General features: G+C 43.8%; 1 protein-coding gene across 12 annotated transcripts in view; it reads right to left on the reverse strand.

The window, feature by feature from the left end:
- The window catches only part of sox6 (SRY-box transcription factor 6), a 151,802-nt gene that overhangs the window by 64,566 nt on the left and 70,105 nt on the right, over positions 1-17,131 (reverse strand). For all 12 annotated transcript variants that reach the window (XM_072659796.1, XM_072659803.1, XM_072659802.1 and 9 more), the window contains one exon: positions 10,292-10,381. In XM_072659796.1, the coding sequence (XP_072515897.1) occupies positions 10,292-10,381 (90 nt within the window). The remainder of the gene's footprint in view (positions 1-10,291; positions 10,382-17,131) is intronic.

The raw sequence follows: 17,131 nt of genomic DNA on the forward strand, positions 1-17,131 counted from the left end.
ACCTTTGGCTCGAGCTGTGAAGGGCCACATTTAGCAGCGTGCCGCCGTTGGGGACGGCTCCTGAAACACCCCCACCCTCTCACAACCAAAACATAGGCACGCTTCGTTGTCGAAAGACAGGGAGAGGGACTAAGAGTGCTGTTTTATGTCAAAGAGCATGACCCTACACCCTGCATCTCCTCTAACCCCACTTCCTCCACCTCTGCAGCCTTTCAGAGGCCCTGCGTGGTGCTGGTTGGCAGCGAGGGGTGCAAACATCTGGACTCAGCACTGACCACTCAGGAGCCCTCTTCATTCAGCTCTTACTCAAGCCCCCCATGCCCCGTCAGTGCACTCTGCCTATGGCTCCATACTGTTTACGACAGAGCATCACAGATGAATCTCCTAGATGAGTCCTCACCAATCCAGTTTTGGATTAATTAAAAAAACTTACATTTGAATCAAATATAAGTGAATTCAAGACACTGCTTTATTCATGGCTTTGTCTTATAAATTAAACATCACATGTTTTGCTGAATAAAAGGCCTGCAGTTTGAGGGGTCAAGTGTTCCTTTTATCTGTAATTTGACAATAGCTTTGCATGACTAACCCCTTTATGGAAGTGATTTTGCCTTGCAGTGTGTACATGCATGTCCGTTTACTTGCATGACTAAGTGAACACGTGTTACAGTAGGTATGTATTGTTCTGAGGTTAGAGTGGATGAGAGAGACAGGGAGCGAGAGAGAGAGAGAGAGAGAGAGAGAGAGAGAGAAAGAGGTGGGCTCAGAAGGGTCCGGTGCAGGGGCCATGTGTTGGGGAGTGCTGCTTTGCCCAAACACTAGGAGCATACTAACAGAGCCTCCATTGTTTTTCTCTCTGACTCAATTGTACAGAGTTGAGGCTGCCCCCATCACCCTTGCTCCTGCACTACCAAAATGGCAATTGTCACCCCCACCACACTACCCACCCACCAATTTCTCCATTCTGCTCTCCTCAAGTTTCTATTCTCCCCAAACACCAGTCTAATACCTATGAGCCTATGACATTACTAAAACTCCTTGTTTCGGGAAGCCACTCCCACAAGTAGAAAACTCAAACCAGAGCTCAAGCCTACTGATGTAAACTGAATTCCGAACACGTCTGAAGCGACCATACAACAAATCTGGGCTATAGAGCAAATCCCCAGCCTAAACACACACTCTGAGACTCTCCGTCAATAATTTAGTGTGGCACACCATATGTTTTTTGTTGCCTTGCATTCGGGTGTTAAGAATCCTTTTCTTCCTGCGCTGAATTATGGATCACTTTTAAAATGCCAATAAAAGTTTTATTGGACAGGACAGCATGGGGAGGACGCAGTCTGGGTCGGCCGTGGGACTGCTGACAAAAAGGCCGGCGGTGCATATTGCATGGCTCTTAACAGCAGTGGGTCTGGACTTTCTTGTAAAGGTGTCTCCTCCTATCATCGTTGCTGAAGGAGACAGTCTGGTCAGGATGCCTCTACGGTTAAATACAGTGTGTCGGCAGGACTCGAGTAATGGCTTGTGGCAGGTTAAGGGGCACTCGAGTTGACTAACACGCACATGCCCAGGAGGGTTCGGGAACAGAGGAGCCAAAAGAGCCAGCAGAAGAGAGTGAGCAAGAGAGAGAGAGAGATGTGAACTACTGTAGGGTTTGTTCCAGAACAGAGGTCTGTATTTTGTCATTAATCTATCAGTTATTAGGCTGTGAGTGGTAAATGCATCAGCAACAAGGCAAAAAAGGACCCAGGGTTAGTTAAAAATGCACATATAAGGTCAAATGTTTGTTTACTGTTTGTTTATTTTGCTAATTATAATTAAATCAAAATTAAGAAATAATTATTTAAAAATATATATTTCCTGGACATCCCCTGAGCCCCCTGATTTATCCACCACATTAGAATTCTTCAAAGCTTTGCACGCTCTATGAGCACGCTCTGACTTTTGTTCACACGCTGGGAGTCCTGAGAAAAAAGACCCGTCATGCTTGGTTGTGACGGTTAGCAAAATCTGCATCCCAGCCGTCTTCTCTCTGCATCCCAGCCCAGAGCAGAAGACGTCTCTACGCGATGAATGACGGAGGCCCGAAACAACGGGGTCCACATTGAGTGAGCAAGTAAGGGGTGGTGGGGGTGGGGGGCTGAAGAGAGGGCCCAGGGGATAAAAGACACTTTGTAGGGGTGCGATTTGTTCTGTCCAACAACTATTCTTCCAACCTCGTCACCCCACCGCCATCCACCCCCCACCCCCCACCCTTCTAATCAAGCAGCCCCTAATTTGAGTTCCAAGTCCTGCAGCAGGGAAAGAGAAGGCAGCTTGTAACTTTGAAGGGTCTTGAGTGAATGAGGGAGATAAAAGCTTCAGGCACACACAAGAAAGAAAGAATGAGGGAGAGAAGAAAAAAAGAGAGAGAGAGAAAAGGGGCGAAAAAGGAAAAGAATCACAAGGCGCCCTATTCTCTTCTCAGCCTTTGGTTAGGACAGCTGAGCCATTATGACTAAATGTGAATGACTTTTTTTCCCCCTTAAACGTCCCAACACTGGAATTTCTTTGTCTCTCCATCAGTTGGCTATTGTGGATGCTCCCATATGCTGCGAGCCCGTCCTAAGTAAATTAGGAGGCCTGTAAAAGCGGCAATTGTGCCGGGGCTGAGTCTGGACACAGACTGCACATAGCTGGCATGCCTGACATGGCTTGAGGCTCAGTGCTGGGCTTCTCCACATGAGAAAAAGGTGTAACCAGCCCTGCTACGTAAAACGATTTTTTTTTCAGTCCTGCTTTTAGTTTGTACGTACATAAGAAGAAAAAGTCTGAAAAGTACATGGGTCATGGGCACCCAAGGCTCGTTTAATGCTCATGGAGTTCCCTACTCACCACTTATAGACTTATCGTATAAGGATCTGCTGCTGATGTGTTGCTGCAAGTTACCTCAGGACACCTTCAGAGGATCTACACAGTACTAGACACGGGGGTTTAATGTGTTATGGTACATCAGTAAATATATAAGGACATATAAGGACATAATAACAAATTGAAAACCAAACAGCCAAGCATAAAATGCCTACAAATAGATAACATGGAACAAAGCAATAGGCTTGCTATTCAGTCTTAAACTTAAACAGTTATCAAAATGGGATTTGGCTCTACAACACTACGAGAAAGAAAAGTCTGAGGAAAAAAAGTTATGTATTACCCATGTCATTGAGCACTTAGAAATACACACCACACACTCAGGCTGTTGAATGGCCATTGGCATTTTGAGTGATATGGCACTAAAAGTGCTTCCCTTGCCCGTGAATTGAGACAATAAGAGCAACAGCTGTTTTACCTGGCCGGCTGCCCCCCATGCAATGATATAAACCCTGCTAATCCTGCCAGTATAACTTCATTAACAAGCACGAGCAAGGACATGCTAGCACATGTCAGCATATGGCCCACTCAAGTTATCATTTCAGAAAAACCTTTCAGGACTATACAGAAATTTAACAGCCTCTTCTGAAACTCAACGTTCCCATCTGTTTTTTTCTTAAACTAGCCACAAACAAGACAGTGTAGGCTGAGCACTTACATGCAATTAGCTGTGTATGCCAATGTTAATGAGGCTGTGTGCTAGCATGGTTGGCGAAGTATGTGAGTGTGTCCTTGTATGTTTGTGAGGAGTGTAAGAAGAGCTGGAACATTGTACCACACATACTTTCACCTACACTTTCCTCTCTTGGACATAATTTTTACTTTCCTATTGTGACATCATTTAATTAAAAATTTGTAGTTAGATATAATTTACAGTCTTAGATATATTAAATATAAACTACATTATTTTTTACAATTACATATGCACAAAAATTATTATTATGTTCAATTTATAATCTGCATTGACAGGTTCAAGGTTTCAGCTCTTTGTTTCAGTGACAGCACATCAAAAAAAAAAAAGTTATGGACAGCTCTTGAACGACACTGAAAGTCAAAAGTGGCTCTTAAACTGAGATGCCCTTTATGTTTCCGACATTCATAGTGTGCTTTAAAAGCTACTGATCTACTGACAGTGGCTTGCACACAAATGTAATTAAGCTAATGTTGAAGCACCCCCCCACCACCACCACTCGCCCTCACCGACTCCATACAAACCTCTTCATTACAGAACACCACTCCAATAACAGGCCTGAACTCCTGAATAACCCTATCAGTGATTTAGCATGTTTACAGAACCACCCTGATGAGATAAAAATTCATTTTGGTCAATGTCAGATGGCTGGTGGTCAGACATTTCCAGGAGTCTTATGAGAATGCCTTGACCCCTTCCTGCTTTTATCAGTGAGCCAGTAAGAGAGACCCTGGTTGGAAACAACAAGCCTAACTGGCCACTATTCAAGGCCTTGTTCTCCTTGTAAAACCTTCTAGATAGCGACTGGAAGAATTAGTCATGTGAACTGCTCTGATTTCCTCCATCCTGATGGTTTTGTACTTCTCTCACCAAGCACTGAAATGAACCGCAATGACCGCAAAGCTTATCGTTGCTATCTTAACAAACGGTGTATCTATAAACTGGTCGGTTCCTTGGAGAAGGAAAAAAAATTCTTGAAGACGTATGTTAATGTAATGTAGTCCAGCGCCGCATGTCCTGAGTTTAACCGCCGCCACGCGCCTGCGAGAGCAACTTTAGCCCTGTGGCACTCTCTGATAAACACCACCTCTGCCTGCCCTGGAACACAGCGGGTTAAAACCAACATTTGTTCGGGGATCGGCTCATACAAAGATACGCCTCTAATGTGCAGATTATTAAGCTATAGAGTTTCACCACCTCAGAGAAATAAGAAACCAGGCAGACACTGTATATGGAAGTAGCGCGTGGCATTTTGGACGTGCTTAATAAATGAAAATATTTGCCTAGTAAGAGCGCTTAAGCATGTGCGCTGTGGTCTAGTGTCCACTGGAGTGATTTTCCTCTGGCCAGAACAGTCTGAGTGTGTGTGTGTATGTGTGTATAGTATGTGTGTATATGCATGTGTGTGTGTGTGCGCGTCTCCCCCCTCACCACACTCCTGTTTGCGAGGGCTTTCAGTAACACCATGTGAGAGGAGCGGGAGAGGCAGAAAACAAGGTGTGCCTTTCTGCTGTCCCAACGCCACAAGCTAAATTCCTCAATTCATTAGGAGAGCAACGGAGCACGGCTCGCCTCGCATTCATCTTACAAATGTGGCCCAAAGAATAATAATTTACTGTAGCTCATATTTCACTTGGGTACATAAGGGCAAACAGTTTGCCTATTGAGGCATTAGGGGGGAGAAAAATGCAAAGCGTGGCACTTCTGAATTGGGGAAATGGAGGAATATTTCAGAGTGGCTGATGGGTGGAGGTGGAGGTGCCCCCCCCTTCTTTTCCTTGCACTCCCTCTTTCTCTGCCCTTCAGGAACAATGCCTTTGGGTAACGAAGGATTTGGCCAAGGATAACATTTCTAAGTCTGCCTAATAAGGCCAGTATGTTAGAGATCAAATATCAGCCTGCTCTCCAGGAGAACTCCATTTTTGCTCACTGATTTGGATCCACGGTTGATGTTTTAAGTCATAGTTGAATAGTTGAATGGCTAATACCAACATCCCAACAAGAGTCCTGTATCATCCTGTATAATACGCCAAAACTGGAATTGTCAATTGACACAGTAAAGGTGAACTTTACATAAGGCATCATTCAGTTGCATATGTCAATAAGAATTGTCGGTCTTGAACTTCTACAAATCGGATTTATTCACAAACTGCCCTCATATGATCCAGCATAACAAACAAAAAAAGAAAAAAAAAAAAAAAAACAACATTTGTGTTTACAGATACAGTGTCATATATCTTGGCACAGGTTCTGCTTTTATTGGGGCCATTAAGAATAAAGGCAAATGGTAAATTGAATAATCATGTTTTCAAGCAAACCCAGCTGCCAGAACAATCAGTGCTCTGTGCACTCACAGTGTGCCCTCTGTCCAGGCCAGGGGAGACATAGCCAGGTATAAGGGAAATCAAAATCAAACTCAGCTGCAGTGTTTTCTCTCTGTCTCTCTCTCTATACCCGCGCTCTACTCTTAAACAGCTTCTACTTATCTAGCGGCCACAGAGCGGCTGCGGACACCCCTCAGCCGCTGTTTGAAAATCGATTAGGAAAGGTGCACAGCCCTCAATTCTCGCACTGTAGCTCATCGAAGAAGCCACTTTTTTGTAGGGTTTGTAACGTTTTTTTCGTTTCCTCTTGAATTCTTGCGGGGTGTGAATACAGTCAGTGTTAAAGTCACAAAAGTATTTGATGTAAATATGGATTCCTTGAAAAAACAAGGTCACCGTGTGCTCAAGACAACTGAAGTTAAACGGCTCGGGGAGATAGTGGAATTCAGAAGCTTGTATCTGACTTATGAAAGAGATTAAAACAAAAGAGAGCTCACTGCTACAAAGCTTCCCTCAAATACACTTAAAATACCACTGGAAATTTTCAGCAGAGCTCTTTGGTTTTTGTCCCTCTATGCCGAGTAGGTGGAAGGGCAATTATGATAAGAAATGAAAAATCTAGACAGGTTAAACAACCCTTCTGAAAGACTGGGGAAAAAGGAAGAACGGCACCAAGGCTACATTTGCACTGATGAACCCTTAGGAATATTATTATATAGACAGTTAGTTACAGAATGAATTACACTTATTATTAACCCCTTATGCTCTGTGACTTTTGGTACACCCTAAGGATTACTATTTGGCAACTCCATGCAAAGCTATGCAAACTGGCTGAGTTGTTCCTAAGATGTAACAGTAGGGGGGAAAAAGCCAAAAATATTAAAAGGCTAAAAAACTGATTCATTTTCTAATCACAATAAAACGTTCCCTGCACTTCATACAAACTCAAAAATTCAAACTCAGTATCAGTCAGCTATGAGTAAGAAATAATGAATATCATATTACACCATGCTTTATGTGTTGCCAGCTAAAACGTGACTGCCAAGTACAATAAGGACAAGCGGTAATGCTAATAAGAGTGTGGTGGTTTTGGTCATTTCAGCAACTCCATGTCTCTGCGACCGGGCCCTGTCCCTCATTACTCCACAACACTGGCAGTGAGTCGTACAGTACCGCACAGGACAGTAACCCTCATCCCCTCCTCTCTGCACCTCTCGGAGTGTGCCGACAGGCCGCGCCGGGCTGCGCTGTGGCTTGGCCACACTCCAGACAGCCTGCCTCTGCTGCTCTGTGGTTTTGTTCAGCAGATCTCGGCTCCCCTCCTCACTGTTCCTCCTGACTGACAGCTAAGCTCAGGTATGAAAACAAACACGTCGCTCAGGCGGCGGCCCGCGGGAAAGCGATCCTTGGCCTGCTCTGCTCACTCTAGCAGCCCTGTTAGAACTGAGAACCCAGCAGAAGCGCTCCATGTCTGAAACCCTGCTTTGAACCGTCTTCACAACCTTGATGTATATGTGCAATTTGCCTTTACTTCGCTGCACGCTTCAAAATAAAGGTATAACTACAGCTATGGCAGACTACTCCTGGTCCCTTTCAGCTGATGGCTCTTGAAATAACCGTTTTCGTAAATGAGATGTGTGAGTGGGGCCTTCATTTTTAAGAGTGCAGCTGAACTGTTAGCGAGAGATAAAAGAAAGCATAATACCTGTGGGAAGCGATGTATCCTTCGATGTCTATTATGCATAACTACTTCTGAGCCATTCTGCGTGACCCGCACAAACCCAGAAAAACAAGCTGCTGTTTGAATCAGTGTCATGATTCTGTTTACTTGTTTGGGAGATTGTGTTTAAGAGTGCGCGAGTGCAGACTTGCTCTGGTTTAAGAATGCACAGCATAATGAACTGTTCCCCAGTCCCCCTGTCTTCTTCCACCTGGGTTACTCTGCCTTCCTAAGGGGTTTCAGGGACAACCTGCTCACCAATAGGTCTTTGTGTTTTGCGGAAGCATGTTTTACAGGAAGCATTGTCCTGGTGCCTCAACAAGTTTGGTAAAAAAAAAAGAAAAACAAGAGCATAGAAGAGAAGCAGTTATGCTACATCTCCACAGAACTCAAGCTTCTAAGCTTTTCTCACCAAAGGTGGAGCTGCCTTTCTGAATGGCAAGAGAAAAGTGTGGATTTTTCCACCCTCCCGCACAGCAGAAATTCATATCTCGCTCGTTTATCTTGAAAACATCAAAAGCTAGCTCTTTTTTTCCCCCTGTGATGCAGAGACAATGGGATGAACAATAAGCTCAGAACAGAATGTGCGGTCCCATTGGCTGTGGGCCGAACGCGTACAGTCAGGAGGAGAAATAGCAAGGCCAGCCAGGCAGCCGTGGCTTTTCATCCTCATGTCATCCTTTATCTGCCACTCGCTCCCATTCATGTGAACCTACAGGCGCGCATGGCCTTTGTATTGATTTTTTAACCCGACAATTAACGTGGTCTCTGATTTATCATTGCACTTTAGATCTTAATCATACGGTGCATGCGCGCGTGTGCGAGGGTGTGTGTGTGTGTGTGTATTTTTCTCTTTTCCAGCTTGGTGCCTTTGTTTGTGTTTTAATTAAGCAGACCTTGTGTGTCTCCAACCCTGAGCTTCCTTTTTAATTGCCCGTACTTACATCGGGCCGACTTCAAACGCGCCAGAGAGACATTTTGTAAGGGGGAGCACAAAGCAGGCCTTTGAAATGTCTACAGTCATATGAAATGGCACGCTAATTAGAAACCTTAGGCTGCCGGTATGATATGAAAAGTAGTTCTGTCTGTTTTCTCCTCTCCTCGTGTCGACTCGAGTCTCGGCGGGGAAAAGCGGAGCGGAGGCCACCGAGAGAGGAGGGGGGGCAGCAATGGGTGGAGAGGTGGGGGCATTGTCGACACCTTCTATACCTGCTCCTACCTTCGAAGCGTGACCTCACCCTTCGCTCATTTATCAAACGCAAAAATGCCCTGTAATTTAAAAATATCTGCTTTCAAAAGGCTAAATCATTCCCCCGCCATTTTCACCGCTGCACTTTGATCTACGGTGGCAAATAACGGGGGGCAGGTACAATGAATCTTCCCGCGACGTGATTTACATGTGTGGGGTTCATTAAGGTTATTGCAGATGAATACACTTATTAGAATGTATGACTTTTTTTTCTTTTTTTTTCTTTACTTCCTCCTCCCCTTTTAGCACACAGAGTAAATCTAATCCGATAATTAAAACCAAGGACAAATGTTATTTATAATTCTAAATAGCACAGGAGGTACATGGGAACCATTACGTCGAGGAACAAAAAACACTAACACTCTTCTCTCAAATGTTACTGGTTCTGCTATCAGACTGCTATTTACTGGACCTAAATACCCACTTGATTAAAAATGGCATTACATATTGATGCTTTGCTATAGGGTATCTGGCAGTCTAAGTGGATCTCTTTGACACCTGCATCTCCACCATGCATAAAAAATAAATAAATGTAATGGATTTTGAAAAAGGTTATTGAATTGCTGCTGAATTGCAGAGTGGCACAGGCAAACGATGTGAATGGGCGACAAGCGGACCGGTGCTCTGGTCTGAGGGCGTCTGTGAGAAAAGGGTATTGGAGGGGAACAGAGAGAGCAGAGAGATAGCGGGAAGGGAGGGAGGAGAGTGGAGCCAGAGCTGGAGAGAGAGAGCTCTGGTGTTATCGCAGGGCTGGTACTGCGCCTGCTGCTGCTACATAAACACAGGCCTGTAACAGTCAGTGCTAAGACCTACGCCTGGGAAAAAAAGGGATGGAGAAGAACACAAGCCCACCTTTAACCGGAATAAATAGTGAAAGAGACCATAACCTGTTCCCAAAGATACACACACAAAAACACTCATGACTGAGAGTGTTCTAAATGTTTACTTGAAATGAGAATAATGAACTGGAGGTTAAAGCAGATGTACTATGATAAAAATCACAGTAAATCCGTCCAAAATCGGATGTCATGATAATGTGTTTTTGTATCAGGATACAATCTCGCCATATCGCCCATCCTTAATAATCTGATTATTTCAATCACACCTCTAGTCTCAGACTGTGCCTGACCATTAGAAGAGTGCCATGTATTGTCTGCATGCAGTGTTACTGAGCCAAAGCAAATACAACCCCCATAATGAAGTGGCTGATACTAAGACTAAAGCCTGAAAAAGAAGCAGTTACACTTAGCTACACATAGTGCAATGTGCCAGTTGTAGCAGCTGCCTTTCTAATCAGTTCTGATAAAAATGGAGACTGTCTCAGCTTTGATGGAAACATATTTTCTGCATGTACACACACACACACACACACACACACACACAAACAGCAAATGTACCTTTTATTTCTCCCAAAAGCTCACTTGTGTTCAGTCTCTCCATCTTCTCTTTCCAGTCTTTAGAAAGGAGTTTTTCCATGCAGGAGGATTCTGAAAGAGAGCAGATAGGACATGAGTTTAGCTACAACTTGCAAAGAACTGGTACACAAAGCATCACGAGATGCTGGAAAACAAAGAAAGGTCCATTATTCAAAGCAGGTGTGTTGACATATTGACAATGTTGAAAGCCAGTAGTGATGAATGTGGGGAATAGTGTGTAATGAATTACAAAAATCCTGTAATTCGGAGCCAAATTCTAACCGGAAAACAGACATGATGTCAAAACAGTATGTCAAAAAAAACTATTTTTTAATTCATAATGTTATAAATCCTCTTCTTTTTTTCAGTCTAATTCACAGCTTTAATTACCTTGGTATGCATGCCAATAACATGGCAAATAAATAATAAATAATATCTTGAAAAAGAAGCATCATCTAATGTTTCTTCAATGAAATATCTAAGCACTCGAGCACAGTATTCTTATACAGTATTATACTCCGCTGAAATCAAGGAACACTACTGAGCTCAAGTGCCTTGAATTGAAAAGGGTCTTAAAATCCATAGCTGTGATTCGGAGCATGAGCCACAAAACCTTGAGGAACACAACAGTTTGTGTGTTTGTTGATCATGAGAGTAGAAAAAAAAACCCTTCCTATTAAAAGAATGTTCACCTATTGAAAAGTAACATAGGCCTACTGGGAGAAAAACAGTGGCTGGAATTGTGAAGGAGGAAATGCTACAGGCGGCAGGGGCTCAAAAGCACCGAAAGGAACCCACTAAAAGAAACACAACAAAAATCAGCTATGCTATAGAGGAGCAGTGAGAAGCATTCTATGTGGCTTGCTAGTTTTAATGGACTACAATGAGGGAGTGTGGTGCAGACGTACATTGAAACTATATTGCATATATTTTTTTAAAGGTCAGAAAGAGTGTATTGGAATTTCCTATACACAAACACAGCGGGTTGGTAACTGAATTAAATGTGCAAAACACAATACTGAATATACTATAATGACATAACATATAGCCCTAATATTACATCCAATGAGGTCAGCTCTGAATTTCTCTGTAACATGAACATAAATCTGACTGCATATGACAGAGACAAGATCAGTAGTTCAGCTCTGATACTTATATGCTCAATATCATTGCTTATAAGAACATTCCCAATGGGCACAAGCAAACACACATACTCACACTGTATGAACAACTATTGGGACACCTACAAATTATACCTACAGGGCTTTTTATGACATCCCATTTTATATCCATAGGCATTAATATGGAGTTGGTCCCATCTTTGCAGCTCTAACAGGTTTGGAACTCAGCGGTGCGTTGGTGACTTTTATTCACTATATTATATGTGGTTCCTAAGAGCTTTCGCGTTTCAATAATACCATTCACAGTTGATGGTGGACTAATTAGCATGGCATAACTAGCATCCTATTCCGCTACCACGCTGGAATTTTAGAACCACCCATTTCTTCACTAATGTTTGTAAAGGCGGACTCCATGACTAGGTGCTTGATTTTATACACCTGTGGCAATTGGACTGTATCAGTCACCTGTCCGAATACTTTTGTCCATATAGCCTACATACAAGCATGAGTGATGGAGCTGTTGAGCTGGGTTTAATGAGGGCTGTTGAATCTCTGGAGGTCAGTGCAGGCTGGCGATAGTGCAGATAAGGTGTAGGCACTCCAAAGAGACATTAAAGGAGAAGGTAGTGGAGGTGGTGGACAGGGCAGGGCTGCTGGGCCATGCAGCCAGCAATGATGAAAACAATTAACATTTGTCCATCAGACAATGAATCAGGGGGAGGAATGGCTGGAATCTGTCGAGCAGTGGTCCGGGGTCGCTGATAAAGAACACACTGCTCACCAGCCAGAGCCTCAGAGCCTAGGTCAGACTGTTCCCATTACACACACAGAAACACTCGAACACAAACATTCAAGTCTTACACACCTAAACAAATAGTTTAAACTATTTATCTTAGAATTATTTATTAAATGGTTTCCTTATTATTAATATCATTATTATTATTACTAACGCAAAAGAAACTTTCAGATAATGCAGTACCTCATTTTGAGAAACTGTCTATGTACTGTCTACATACATGAGGCCAATATTTCCTTAGCACCTCACCCTTATTTAATCCCCTCTGCACACTTGAACCCCTGCACATGTCAGGACTACCCTGTTTTGCCCACATGGGCTAAAAGTAAAGACTCTCTCTAGTGTCATGTTGCCTGCAGATGACATCATGGAGAAGAAGAATGGTGTTTGTTCTGTGTGGAAGAGGCCAGAGGACAGAGGTCTAGAGCAGAAATTTCTTGCCGCCGGCCCTCCAACACTGGCTGGGGAGGGGGCACTGCCAAGTTGGTTGGGCTCACAATGCCTCATTTGTGCACGCGCTCTGGTCGGAACAAAAGAGTACGATTCATGAGCGCAAAAGTGCCGGGATCGACTTTGGAGGCTCCGTTACTGACTCTTTGTGTTTCTGGGTATTGTAGTCACATCATGAGGTACTCCAGGCCACAGGACATTCCAACTGAAATGGATCATCACGCTCATGAACGCAGGATGACGAGAGTAAAATTTCATGTCATGGTAATTTCTCTGTACCAAGCAGAGCGGAGCTTTGTACAGTTTTTAAATCAGTTTGAAGTCTTCTATTTAACATGGATGAATAAAGAAAAAGACAAATTGACTAGACGCTATGAGCTGGATGACTGTGACTTCAGTTCTTTGAGTTGCCGCTGTGTGAAGGACAAGTCAGAAAAGAACAAAATCAAGAGGTGTAAAATTATTTTGTCAATTCTTTGGTCGTACAAAGCAAATTATTTTTCTCGCCCTTGGAATAAAAATATTCCAGATTCAAATACTCAAATTAGTTTAAGACCCTCACATATTACATTTATTAAAGGAGGATAAATATCATTGTGTTTGATTCCCCACATCGTCCATCACAAGCAGGCCAACAGGACATCTCTTCTTTAGGGTCATTCTAACATTACTTCTACTTTATTGACTTTTCAATCCCAAACTCAGTTTGTTTCTCTCATGCCGTGTAAGAGTGTTGTTGGGTGTGTGTGTGTGTGTGTGTGTGTCCTGGCAGCAGGATCACACAGCTCAGGGGTCTGTGATTCTGCTTCTCCTCCAGAAGGGCCCTCACCCCCGAGCGAAAGTGCTTCCTCTGTCAGACGCAACCCCCATCAACACACTCCCCTCAGATTAAAACACATATGCACTCACACACACACACACACACAACAAACAACACGCATTCTTTCCTTCCAGATGACACTTCCTTTTACGGCTCTGGTGGAACTGGCCGGCGAGGGTCAAAGACTTACCCATATTCCTCCCCTTCTCCTAACATACAGACACACGTACACACATACACACTAAAACACACACATATACACACGCACACACACGCACACACATGCACACTGCACAGATGCTGCTCCAGCACTTGATCATTAAGGAATGCACCAACTGTTGGAGATAATGCGGTGCCAGCTCCCATTCTGCTCCACTCTGCCTCCCTCGAGAATGGCCACTCCCTGCCCTCCTCCTCACATACACACACACACATACACACACATGTGAACACACACACAAACTACATCTGGAATGCACCAGAACTGCCCTCTGATCTTTTCTTTTTTCTTCTTCTTCTTTTTTTTTTTACCTGCAAGAGGTGAGGAATGTCCAGTGTGTGTGTCTGTGTCTGTTTGTGTAAATCTGTGTTTGTTTTTGTACGTTTTAAGCAAAATTCTGATTTCAAAAGCAGAGAAAAAACAGTGCTACCCAATAGTGCTTCTTTTTTTTTTTTACTGAAACAGAAAGGGAAAAAACATTTAACAAAACAAAAAGCCCTATATCTCCACAAATACTGGGAACTAGGATAACTAACAAACAGTTCGGACTGTTTCATATATATATATTTATATCTGACTGTTTCATATATCTGACTGTTTCATTTATATACACACACACATAGACACACAAATGCATCCAGCTACTCACTGTGAACTAAACTATCCTGGTTCTAACTGTTACATACACAGATCCTTCAGGAAAACATGTGGTTGGAGAGGGCTGTCTGGCTTCTTTCAAATCACCCTTATAAAGGCTAGAACACTTGCGAGGAATTTAGATTAATAATAGGAGGAAAACTTTTCGTTCCGTTGCATTCCATCCCTGCCAGAGCCAATACAAGCACTGCTTAATGTCTGGGCAACACTTACTGCCATATTAACATATTATGAACGTAAAGCAACAAACGTGGACCATTTGTCTTCAAAAATCAAACAGGGCTTCAGCTGAAATCGTTCATCTCTCAACACTCTGCCCGCTCTAATGAGAAGTTCAGCACAGCTACATTTCCTTAACACATTTACTTGAACATTTCAAAGCAGGACTATCAAGGAGGCTTTGACATTTTAAAATGGAAGAAACAGCTTTGCAAATGCGAAAGGAGTTTAGCTCGGAAGGATGGAGAGAGAAGATAAATAAAGAAAATGGCATTTGCCTTATTGTTGTTTCCCTGTGAGGGCCTGCCCAAAATCTCACTGTGTCCTCCTTCCTCCTTCTCAGAGATAAAACGCAGTACGGCTCAAGGGGAAGGGGGGCCTGCGTGACTTGGAATGAAAACAATGGCCCATATCTGTCTCCTATTTACATATTCCCAAATTGCCCCCCCCCCCAAAAAAAACACAACAACAAACAGGCAGTGGAGCTTTGACCACTTTGCCCCGGCAGACCTGAAGTAGCTTCCTCCGGCATGCCCTAGCTCAGATATGGCATTGGCGCTGGGGAGGAAAGCTAGTCAAACACCCCGCTGATGTGGAGTCACTCATGGGACGGGGGGGAACAAAACTCTGGGCAATGGGTCCAAAAACTGAGAGAAAAACTGAGAGAGAGAGAGTCCAATACCCATAGCCCCAGTAATGCCAGCAGCCTAGAGCCAGCCTGGCCCAGCATGTGTGAATAAACACCCTTGGTGCGCTCCGGAGCGGCCGTGTAGCTTCCGCAGCACCCACGCCACACTCCGGAGAGACTGAAGAGTGCCTCTCAAAACAAGAGGATTACAGGGCAGCACGCCCCGCTCTTTTTCCCAAAACGCAGCGGGGGCCAAGCATTGCTAGCATGCTACAATACATTTTTTGCCCTGATAAAGCCAAAGCTTTCCAAATGCCTTTATAGTCGCTGAGCCTATTGTTGGATTCTCAAAGGAGAGGCTGCATGATCCCAATGCAGAGCTGCAGCCGTGGAGCTACAGGCCTAAAACCGCTGTACAGCATATCTCCCAACACCTAGACAAAAAATCCTTGCCGCTCCTGGATGGATCTAAACCGCTATCTCCTAACCAATCTCCACTTAAGCCTGCTGCTACAGATACCCTCTCATCTTTACAATGGCAGAGGAATAGGAACAGCTCACTTGGGGGGAAAAAAAACACCACCTAGAGCAAAGATAGGGGAACCAGATTGCAAACAGGGCCTTAAACACATGAAAAGGAAGAGTAATGGCACTCGTAAATCTCAACAAAGCAACATTTTAGGAGATCGTGTTTGGTGTAAACAGAGATCTCAGCACCTGGAGGAACCCACAGCCAAAATGGCATGTTTAACACAAGCCACAACAGTGGAGCAGTCAAACCCATGTAAGCGATAACAATTTCCCTCCCTGGTGCCAGACTCCAGCTTTTTTTTCTTTTTTACGTGAAGAAGAAATACAGGCATTCCAACATTTAACTTAAGGAGACAGGTTGTACGCTGAATTAAGCTTTTATTGTGTGCCCTATAATACGGTACACTGCTGCTAATACACTGAGTGGCTGTTGTAAATGCTATTAATCTATTCCCAGCAAAGGTCTTGGGCTGATTTCCACTTTTACCACAGTGTTTAAACTGAGGGCTTCATCTAGCGTATCCTTGCAAAAACAGATCCTTCTAAAAGTTACGATGATGATACAGCATGAGACACATGACTGTTTAAATGAGACGCGGTCCATAAAAAAAAGCACATGCTCTAAGCACAGATTATTATTAATTTGAAAAAAGGTACGATATGTGCTGGGTGTAACATGCCAATATATGTCAAGATATGGAGCGATTTCCGGGGATTTGGTGTTTTGGTGATTGGGGGATTGGTGTGTGATTGGTGTATGAATTTTTAACTGTGTCACTCTCTTACATTTAAAAGACACTGTAGCTGTGTCATGGTCCTGTGTTGTGTGTATATGTGGGTGTGTGTGTGTCTGTGTGTGCGAGCACCCCTGTCCCGATGAGTTGTGCCCTGTGGCTCTATGCCAGCACATCTGCCAGCACCCCCAGGCCTCACACGGCCATCGTAATCCCCACCACAGGAAACTGCTCTTCCTCCTCATCAATCCCTGCTCTCCGTCGAGAGAGAGAGACAGACAGGAGAGAGCAGATCACTTCACTCTATCTCTCCCATACTTCTCCCATTATTAGCTATTGTCCTCCATCAGCAGCTGCATTGTCTTGCATGGAGTGCCCATTCCCCCCCACCCCACAGTGTTCTGGGCCTGGTTCTTCTGGCTACTCCATAGCTTCAGTCGTGTTCTACAAGTTCCTCTCAACTCAAGTCTCTCTGGTCTGTGCAAACTGAGCAACGCAGCTTTTCAACTAAACTTAGGGCAGTCTCTCAGCGAGCACTGTCACAAGAGAAACATGCAATTACCAAACCAATGGTCGACTGACAATAATTTTGTTATCTACAGAGTCAGGGTTTTCTAAATAGCTCCTCTAATAATAGGAAGAACAT

Source organism: Salminus brasiliensis, chromosome 17 (assembly GCF_030463535.1).
Source record: "Salminus brasiliensis chromosome 17, fSalBra1.hap2, whole genome shotgun sequence".
NCBI lineage: Eukaryota > Metazoa > Chordata > Actinopteri > Characiformes > Bryconidae > Salminus > Salminus brasiliensis.